The sequence below is a fragment of the Camelus bactrianus genome, chromosome 4 (genome assembly GCF_048773025.1).
Source record: "Camelus bactrianus isolate YW-2024 breed Bactrian camel chromosome 4, ASM4877302v1, whole genome shotgun sequence".
Classification (NCBI taxonomy): domain Eukaryota; kingdom Metazoa; phylum Chordata; class Mammalia; order Artiodactyla; family Camelidae; genus Camelus; species Camelus bactrianus.
In genome coordinates, this window is record NC_133542.1 from 85439401 (window position 1) to 85449520 (window position 10120).

Below are 10120 nucleotides of genomic sequence, written 5' to 3' on the forward strand. Positions count from 1 at the left end.
ATGAACCTTTGCCTTTGTCAGGAGCAGCGCATATATGAGCAAATAACAGAAATTTGCACACCTTTTCACAGGCCTTCTGAAAGTCACGCCTAAACTCATCAGCTAGCTAGGGGTCGCCACCTAAGAGAAGGGTTTGTTCAGAGCATTCTTTTAGGGAAATAGTCTACTAATTTGGGCAAGGTCGAAGTTTCAGTTTCTGTCCAGCTCCCCCCTGCCCTCACCACCATGATTATGGATTATCACTGCCTATCTATTTTTTGATCATATGGTAAAACTCGTGATATGTTCTAGATTATGGAAAATTCAGTCATTGCAATGAAAGGAGCTCAGAATGATTTATTTACTGATGTGGAGTGAATGTCACTGGTTTTATGTATGAAGGGAAATACGTTATTGGAATCCTAACCAAATATTCTTTCTTTTTTTTAATTGAAGCTGTTTCCTCTGCCTCTCCTCTATGTTGGAAACCACATAAGTGGATTATCAAGCACAAGTAAATTAAGGTAAAGTGCAGGGTGATGGTTGATCAGACATTCTTCACTTGTTTGCTTTTAGTGTCACAAAGATCAAGTTTGATTTTTCTGGATTGCTTGGGCAATACAGAAGACAATAATACTTCATAATTTAAGAAAATAAGGTGGAGCTTTGAATTTAATCTGATAATGCTTTAGAAGTCTTAAAAAGCTGATTTTTTTACTTTATGTTAAGCCTGAAAATAGAATATGAGATTTGTAGAGATCAAGATAGAGAAGGTATAGTTTATCCAGAAAGGTTCATTTATATGAATGTGGTTCTGTATAACTTTTGGTTTCATCACAGTCTTATAAAAGCAGGAATATGCTGTCAGATTTGTTGTAGGTCACGTTTGGTACAGGGAAAAACAAACAGACATTTTTTTCAAGTGTGTGCTGTATACTTCTGAAATTGGCATTTGCATTTATTCTATGGTCCTTGGACAGCTTTTGTTAAAAGTCACTGTAAAATGAAAATGGAAATGTACAAAGACCAAACCATCCTATAAATTGGAAAACATGATGTGAAATATGTAGCCTAATGAACACATGTTAGAATCACCAACCGTATGATGAGGATGTGAATAATGAGAAAATGAAGTTTGTGCAAAGGGTGATGGAAGTGGAGGAAAACCTGTTTGCACAGGAGAGTAGAGAAGAGGCAGGCGGGAGGTAGACCAGAAGGAGAAAGGACACGTGACACTGACAAATGTGAAATTAGGCCTTTCGCCGATCACCCTTGTTTGGAAAGACAGATTGTGGTGGTTGTGAAACGAAATGTGCAGTGCTAGTTTTAGTTATACGTTTTAGTTGCTTTGTGGCTTCCTGCTAGGATTAGGACAATCCATTTTCCTTAATTATCTCAAATTTGTATTAAAGCATTGTGTGGTAGATTCTCTTGCTATGTTGCCACGGATCCTCTTGGCCTGTCTCTGAGTTCACCTGCACTGGTGGGGGATGGCTTCATTTAACTCTGGAAGCTGCCCAGCTGTTGCACTGGGGGTCTCCCCCTTGCAGGTGGGGCCTTCTGTTTAGAGATCTTAGAAGCATCTTTCTTAGCAGTGTTCTACATGCAGAGCAGAACAGGCAAGATGAGGGCTTCTTGGGTGCCGTGGGGGCTCTCTGGTGGAGGAAGCAGCAAATGAGAGTGAGGAGGAAGGAAGGAAGATTGCTTATATGCGCTGTCATGTAGCGTGTTCCTCTATCCCTCATATTTTTCATAAACCGATAGTTGATTCTAGAGACGATCAGATTCAGATTCAGTTTCTCGGGCAAGATCAATTTATTGGTGATGCTGGATTCTTTCTACTGCATCACCTCATGGGGCACATAATGTTTTATCCCACTTTTAGTGATATGTAAGTGATCAGTTCCACTTATAATGATTGAAGGGGTCTGTCTGGCCTCTTCTTTAGAACGTTCCCCATCAATCTTTCACCTAATGGTTTTAGCATCTATTACGATCATTGTCTAGATCCATTACTTCATTACAAATTGAAAAATGATGATTTTCTAACTGTATCATCCCTTCTGTATTTATTGTCTAAACTTCTTCAGTACATACAGACTTTCATTCACCATTTCACACAGGAAAAGCAGGATAAAAGCTTTATTTATAAATGTTCAGAGTAACAAATTAGTGTCCTGTCACCTTTATTGGTGAGTTGTTTGTTTTGTTTTTTATACTTCATGATGAACGCCTGCATTTTTCATGTATTTGAAACAAGTCCTTTATGAGATACACATTTGCAAATACTTCCTCTGTCTATGGCTAGTCTTTTCATTCTTTTAACAGAGCAGAAGTTTACATTGTAATGAAGTGCCACTAACATTGTTTACTTTCACGATTGTGCTTTCGGTGTTGCATCTAAAAACTTATTGCCAAACCCAAGGTCATCTGGAATTTCTCCTACATTATCTTCCAGGGTTTTATAGTTTACCTTTTACGCTTAGGTGTATGATCCATTTTGAAGTTAATTTTTGTGAAAGGTGTAAGGCCTGTGTCTAGATTCAGTTTTTGCATGTAGATGTCGAGCTGTCTGAGGACCATGTGTTAAAAAGACTAGTTTTTCTCCATTGAATTACATTTGCTCCTTTGTCAAAGGTCTGTTGACTATATTTGTGTGGGTTTATTTCTGGGCTCTCTATTCTGTTCCACTGATCTATTTCTTTCATTTACTTGATGCTTTAACTCATTATATAAATAATCCTTTTGATGTTCAAATTGTCTCTGGCCAGTGGGAGCCCCTTTGAGTTGGGTGCTATGTTCTAGGGCCTGAGTAGTCTTTGATTACTTCCTTGCTTTCTGGCACATGATGTCCTAGGTTTATCTTGGACTTTTCCTGCCATTTCTCCAAGAATCCCCTGGTTATTTACAGTGTGAGGCTGAGGGCACAGTCTGGGTACTGGATATATCTGGAAGGAAGGGCTTACGCAGTATCCTGATGAGTAAAATGTAGAGTATGAGAGGCAGAGATGAATTCCTGGATTTGGCCTGATAAAGTGGAAGACTGAGATTTCTACTGACTGGGTCCATACCTAGGAGAAGGATTGCTGGGGTCTTATGGCCATTCTATCTTTACCATTTTGAGGTACTGCCAGACTGTTCTCCAAAGTGTCTGCGCCATTTTACAGTCCCACCAGCAATGCATGAGGGTTACAGTTTCTCTGCATTCTTGCCAAATTTTTATTGTCTGCCTTTTTGATTATAGCTATTCTGGTGGTTGTGAAGTGGTATCTCAGTGTGGTTTTGATTTGCATTTCCTTGATGACTAAAGGGCTTCTTTTCATGTGCTTGTTGGCCATTTATCCCGCTTCTGTGGAGGAGTGTCTATTCCGATCCTTTGTCTGTTTTTAATAGGGTTCTTTATCTTTTTAATTATTGAGTTTTAAGTCTTTATATATATTTCTAGCTACAGGTCCCTTATTATACATATGACTGTAAAATTTTCTCCTATTCTGTGGATTGTCTTTTTACTCTCAGTGGTGTACTTTGAAGCACAGAAGTTTAAGTTTTTAAAACTTTAATCAATAATTGAGATAAAATGTATATAACCTAAAAGTTACAATTTCAACCATTGAAAGTATTTTAAAATCATAGCAAAATATATATAACTTAAAACTCACCATTTAAACCATTTTTAACTGTACAGTTTAGTGGCATTAAGTTTATTTACAATCTTGAGCAACCATCACCACTATCCATTATCAGAAATTTTTCATGATCCCAAACAGAAATTCTGTGCCCACTAAACAATAATGTCCCTTCCCCCCTGCCCCCCAGCCCTGGTAAGCTCTATTTTACTTACTATCTCTATGAATTTGCCTAATCTAGTATTTCATACAAATAGAATCATGCGACATTTGTCCTCTTTGGTTTGTTTTGGTTAGCATAGTGTTTTTCAGTTTCATCCATGTTGTAGCATGTATGAGAATTTCAGTCCTTACTAAGGCTGAATAATATTCTGTTGTATGCATCTATCACATTTTGTTTATCCATCTATAAAAATCTTACATTTTGATGAAGTCTGATGTATCAATTTTTTCTTTTGTTGCTTGTGCTTTTGTCATTGCATCTAAGAAAACTTTGCCTAACTCAAGATCATGAAGATTTAATCCTATTCTTTCTTCTAAGAGTCTTACAGTTTTAGCTCCTGCGTTTAGGTCTTTGACATATTTGGAGATAATTTTTTTTTTGTATATAGTGTGAGGTAGGGATCCAAATTCACTCTTTTGCATGTGAATGTTTAGTCATTTCAGTATTTATTGAAAAGACTGTTCTTTCCCCATTGTTGTTGTCTTGGCACTGTTGTTCAAAATTAATTGACCATAATTGTAAAAATTTATTTCTTGATTCTCAATCTTACTCCATTGATTAAATGTTTACTCTTAACCTGTACTAGATAATACTGGTAATTGTAGCTTTGTTGTAAGTTTTGAAATTGTTGTAAGTTCCTCCAACTTTGTTCTTCTTTTTCAAGATTGTTCTGGCTTTCTGGTTTTCTTACATTTCCACGTTGATTTTAGAATCAGTTTTGTCAATTTCTGGGGGGGGGACAAGACAGCTGACATTTTGATAGGGATTGTGTTGAAGCCATAGATTTCTTTGGGAAGTGTATCCATTTTAACAGCTTGAAGCCTCTGATCCATAAACATGGAGTGTTTTCCCATTTAACTTTCTTTCATCTTTTAATGATATTTTGTAGTTTGTAGTGTATAATTCTTACACTGCTTTTGTTAAGTTAGTCCTAAGAATTGTGTTCTTTTTGATGCTATCATAAATGGAATTGTTCATTTCCTTATTGGATTTCTCATTGCTAGTGCATAGCAGTATAATTGATTTTTGTATATTCACTTTGTTTTCTGCACACTTACCTAATTCATTAGTTCTAATAACTTTTTAGTGGATTCCTTAGGAGATATATATATCAGCTGAAAGTAGAGAACTTTATTTCTGTTCTTTTTTCCAAGCTGCATGCTTTTTTTTTTCTTTTTTTTTTTTTTTTTTGGACTCAATTGCCCTTCTAGAACCTCGTGTACAAAGGTGAGCAGACATAGTGGTGAGAGTGAACGTCCTGGTCTTATTCCTAATCTTAAGGGGAGAACATTCCGCTTTTCACCATTAAGTATCCTTATCTGCTTTTAAAAGGCATCACCTAAAAATACTTTCTGAATTCCATTGAAATATAATTCAACTTTTCTGGGGGCTGGCTTTGAAAAAGACGGTCCCAACTAGTCTCATAAGACATCTTTAAGTGTGGATATGAAGTTCCTGAGAATTCTTTCTGCACCTGTTCTCTGGTTGTGGTGTGAAACCCCTCCTCAGGTCTGGTCAGGAAGAGCTGCCTCCCCACCACCATGGTTCTGACTTTTCTTCCCCTGGTCACCATCTTCTCAGGGTCACACTGGAAGCAGATGGAGGTGCTTCCAGCCCTGGGAGTCTGTGGCTGTGCACTGAGCTGTGTCCTGGAATCTCTGGGATTTGAGAGCGGGTGAAAGGTTCATAGTATTTTTAAAACACAGCCAGTGTAGCCTCATTATATAGTTTTGGGGGAAGAATCACCCATAACTTTATCCTCTAACAGTATTTTAAATATTCACTTTCAGTCTTTTTGTGCATACAGAATGTGTCTTATTACAGTTGTGGACTCTGTATAGTTTTGCATCCTCCTTGATTTATTTAATATTCATTTTCCAAGAATGGGAAAGTTTTATATTCTGGAGTTAATGTATAATGTTCCCTCAGATGGATTTATCATAACTTATTTAATCATTGCCTTGTTATCTGATATTTGGGTTGTTTCTCATGTTTTCCCCAGACACTACTGAAACGAACATATTTGTGCAAATGGTTTTTCCCTTTCCTTTGGATCAGTTTCCCATCAAGACATTATTAGGTGCAAGGTTCAGACCATTAATGACTGTTGATTCACAGTCCCAACTTGATTTGTCACATTGCATGTGATCTTTTAGCACAATCTTTGTAGTTTCAGCGCAATCCTTGTAATAGTTGAATAGTAGGATGTTTTGAATTGCTAATTAGTAAAAGTAGCATGAAATTATTAAATCTCCATTTTTTTTGTTATTTAATGTGACTTATTAGTGGCATATGTGAGAGTTAAGGTTAATTCTTTATATTTAATTTGGAAAATGAGTGGACTTAATTAAAAATGTAAAACATTAAAAACAAATACTTGGTGTCTGATATTATGATGCTTGAATCTTTTCCTGACAGCCTGCCGATGTTCACTGTGCTCAGGAAATTTACCATTCCACTCACTCTGCTCCTGGAAACCATCATACTCGGGTGATTTTCACTTTTCCTCTATTTCTCTCGTGTCCTCTCCCTCCACCCACACGTTATTTTTACATAGCAAATTCTCAACATCTAGTCATCTTTCCAAATAGTTGCATTGAATTGCTGAATTGAATTGAATAACTTAAAGACAAATGGTTTACTCACTTAAACACAATTTCCTGTTTCCATGATTCCCTAAGAATGTAATGAGTAGTTTTTAAATTTTGTAACTTTATATTAGACAAATGTGTGTGGTAGAAAATTATAAAAAAAAAACACCCCAAAGTACAGAAAATCAGGGAAATTCATTATAAGGCAGTAATTTTATAGTAACATTGGAATGAATTAATTTTTATAATGTTGATTTATAATGTTCTCATAAAGATACTCAAGCTGACATCCAAAAAGGTGATTCCTGATTTTGCCGTGAAGATTATTTAGCGATGAAATTTGGATGGAGACCCAATGTTTTAAGTTGTGCTATTATTAAATTTTATCTTAATCTTTGGATGCTTGATAAAAATACATATCAACTGGACCTACCAGCATCTCTGGTGAGAACAGAGAAATATGTTTATAATTCGATTAAGACAACTACTTAAGAATTAAAGGAACTTTGCTCTGATTTACTAATCCACTTACAGCTACTTTAAGTGTTCTCTTTACATAAAGCACATTGTCCATTAGATTTTTCAGCTATAAAACTGTTAACAATGTCTGTGTTCAGTTTATGTAAAAATATAACCCGTATTTTTTCTCTCCTCCCCTTCCTCCTTTCCTTATCTGTTTATCTACCTATCTGTCCATCCATTATTTTTTTATTACAGGAAACAGTATTCTTTGAACGTTATCATCAGTGTCTTTGCCATCATTCTTGGTGCTTTCATAGCAGCTGGGTAAGACTTTGGACTGTTTCTGCTCAATGACTTCTTTGTGTCTTTGACACTGGGCCCAGCCCCATCCTCATTTTTCGTTTTCCATCTGGCTGCCGTTGAATTGAGCAGCCAAGAGATAAATCTGTGGATGTTCGTGGAATCCCCGTGTGTTCCTGTGAAAGTCAAACTGGGTTCCAGGTTGGCCAGAACATTTCTGAGAATACAGAGAGAGAGAGCATTACAAGATATTGATTAGTACAGTTTTTCTTCATAAAAAGGAGTGAACTATGTACTTTTATTACTGAATGTTTGTCTTCAATGTAAAAAATTTGCAAAGAGTTTGAAAAGTTCTTAGACGTTTGACTAAGAATAACAGATTTGTATGCCGATTTGTTTTATCATCCTGTGACGCCTTAGCAGTTAGTATTTCCAAGGATGGAAGACTCTCATGAAATGTATTTATGTGTTTGGGACATGAGCCAGTACCAGTGCGTAACTGCTACATATTCATGAATATGCCTGACCCGTAATCTGACTCCAAGTTCGCATTTGAAGACAAGCACTCAGGCTCCTTTCAGACCATGGTGGTTAAAGCTTGTGAGCAGTTACATTTCTTGGGTTCGAAACTTGTCCCTGCCTCTGTCAGCTGTTTCTTAGCCTCTCTGTGCTTCAGTTTCTTCATATATAAAGTATAAATGAGGCCCTCTGTATCTGAGGCTTCCTCATCTGCGGAGTCAACCAACTGTGGATCCCAAATATTTTTTTAAACAATCTAGAAAATTCCAAAAAGCAAAACTGGGATTTGCCGTGAGCTGGCAACTATCTACATAGCGTTTACCTTGAATCAGATATTATAAGTAATCCAGAGATGATTTAAGGTACTTGGGAGGATGCACGTAAATTATACCCAATACTACACCGTTTTGTTTATGAGCATTTGCAGATCTGGGTATCTGCACGTGGAAGGTGTCGGGGAGGTGGGCGGTGTGAGGTCCTGGAACTGGTCCCCTGCGGATACTGAGGGATGACTGTAATAGGAAAGAAAACCCTACGTGAATGAAGGGAAGAAAGAAAAGATTGGAGGAGGTTCAGTTAAACTCGTTTCAGAAACTCATTTAGAAACGAATTCTGGATCATTAATTACAAGTTAAATAAGGGTGTGGGCTACAGAGCCAGGGTGTCCGGTTACTCTGATCTCCTCACTTACTAGCCGTGTAACCAAGGACAAGCTATTTAACCTCCCTGTGCCCCAGTTATTTCAACGGTGAAGTGCAGGTTGGAATTTCATCCACGTAATAGCGTCATTGTGAGAATTAAACGAATCAGTAGTAAACTAGGGTTTACAGGGGTTCGTGGCCAAGTTCAGCAAAAACACCTTGAGCATTTACTGCATGCCAGGCATCATTCTGGTGCTGAGGGATCCAGCAGTTAAACAAAACCAACAGGAATCCTTGCCTTCATGCATTCTACTTGGTGGAGACAGATAATAAGCAAAAGAAATTGATTTAAAAATATAGCATGCCAGATGGTGACAGATACTAGCAGTAATAACGATGTTTATTATTGTAGTAACCGCGTTTCGTCCCTTGCCTAGACAAGGGTTTATTATTTGTGTTTTCGCCTGTAACTTCCTCTTCTCCAGTTCTGGCTGTGCCTGAGCTCAGCCCCCTTAAAAGCTGGCCTCTTTGGTTTCAGCACTGTTTTATGCCTCTAGTATTGTTACCCTCAGAGGGGAAGGGAAAAGAACCCAGTTCTTGTCATACCCAAAAGATAAGAATTCAGATGGGAGATGGAGCGTTGTGCAGAGAAAAATTTTAAAGGATTTATTTAACAAAGGGCAAGTACAGCTCCAAGAATGGGCGGTGGGCTGACCCAAGGGAGGAAGAGCGGTGGTCTCTGTGCCTTTCTTTTATACCCCCGTTTCGAGGAGGTCTTTTGATTGATTGACAGCTCTTGTGCCCGGAATGCCTGGTCATGTTAGTCCTCTTTGCACGTGTCCTTACCCATGGTGCACACCGAAGAACCCATGTGGGTACCTAACTGCAGTGCTAATTATATTACAGTGAGCACTGGTCATGTCTGGTTCGGTCCTTCTCGCCACCGCGCGGTTGCAACTGTTGGGTTCTAACCCGTTTCTTGCTGGCAGTCACTTAGAGGAGGTAAAGCCCCTTTATGCTGGAGGTGGGCATCATGCCATCTTCTGGACCCTCCTCCCTCTCCTCCACCTTTCTGTTCGGTGCCCCCACTTATCTAACTACCTAACAGTATGGTGCCAGTATGGACAAGACATTATATAGCCGCCCTTAGACCCTGTTTTGGTCATGAAGATTTTTGTTCAAATGAAACTGCATGAGTAAAGTAGCTAAAAAAGGGAGGTGCTCTGTTAAAAGTGTGGGGGTCTCCCCTGGGCCTCCTCTCTCTTCTGAGTTTCTTAGAGCTCAATATGAAAACCACTGACTTGGAGACAATTGAAGACTTACAAAAAAGGGCTTATAAAAATGTCTGTAGGTCTTTGGTGGGGAATGACACTTCAGGTGCTGCCTGTCTGGAGGAACATTTCCAGGGGTAGTTAGTAGGAATTCAGCCCATATTTAACACGTGAACTGAAAGGGTAAATAGTGTTTCCCAAAGCATCTAACTTTTACCCAAGAGCCAGCTTGGAATGGTAATTCTCAACCTTCCCCGTCCTCGGCACCCACAGAATGGATGACATCCCTGTGGGTGACAAGCAGTTCTCAGTTGCAGGCCAGCTGGGACCACACCCTTCTCTGCTTTCACTTATATTAAATCATCCAAATGCAGGTAACTGGAGAACGGACTGAGTCCAATGAGCCAGCTTAGGCTGCTGTAACAAACAGCCCCTACATCTTGGTAGTTTCACATCCCAAGTACATTCTGCTCAGACTCCACACGCAAACCAACATCAGTTGATGCTG

General features: G+C 38.5%; 1 protein-coding gene across 3 annotated transcripts in view; it reads left to right on the forward strand.

The window, feature by feature from the left end:
- SLC35D2 (solute carrier family 35 member D2) overlaps positions 1–10120 on the forward strand; it is a 45227-nt gene that overhangs the window by 15000 nt on the left and 20107 nt on the right. For all 3 annotated transcript variants that reach the window (XM_074363045.1, XM_074363046.1, XM_074363047.1), the window contains 3 exons: positions 436–503; positions 6247–6318; positions 7137–7205. In XM_074363045.1, coding sequence (XP_074219146.1) covers positions 436–503; positions 6247–6318; positions 7137–7205 — 209 coding nt within the window. The remainder of the gene's footprint in view (positions 1–435; positions 504–6246; positions 6319–7136; positions 7206–10120) is intronic.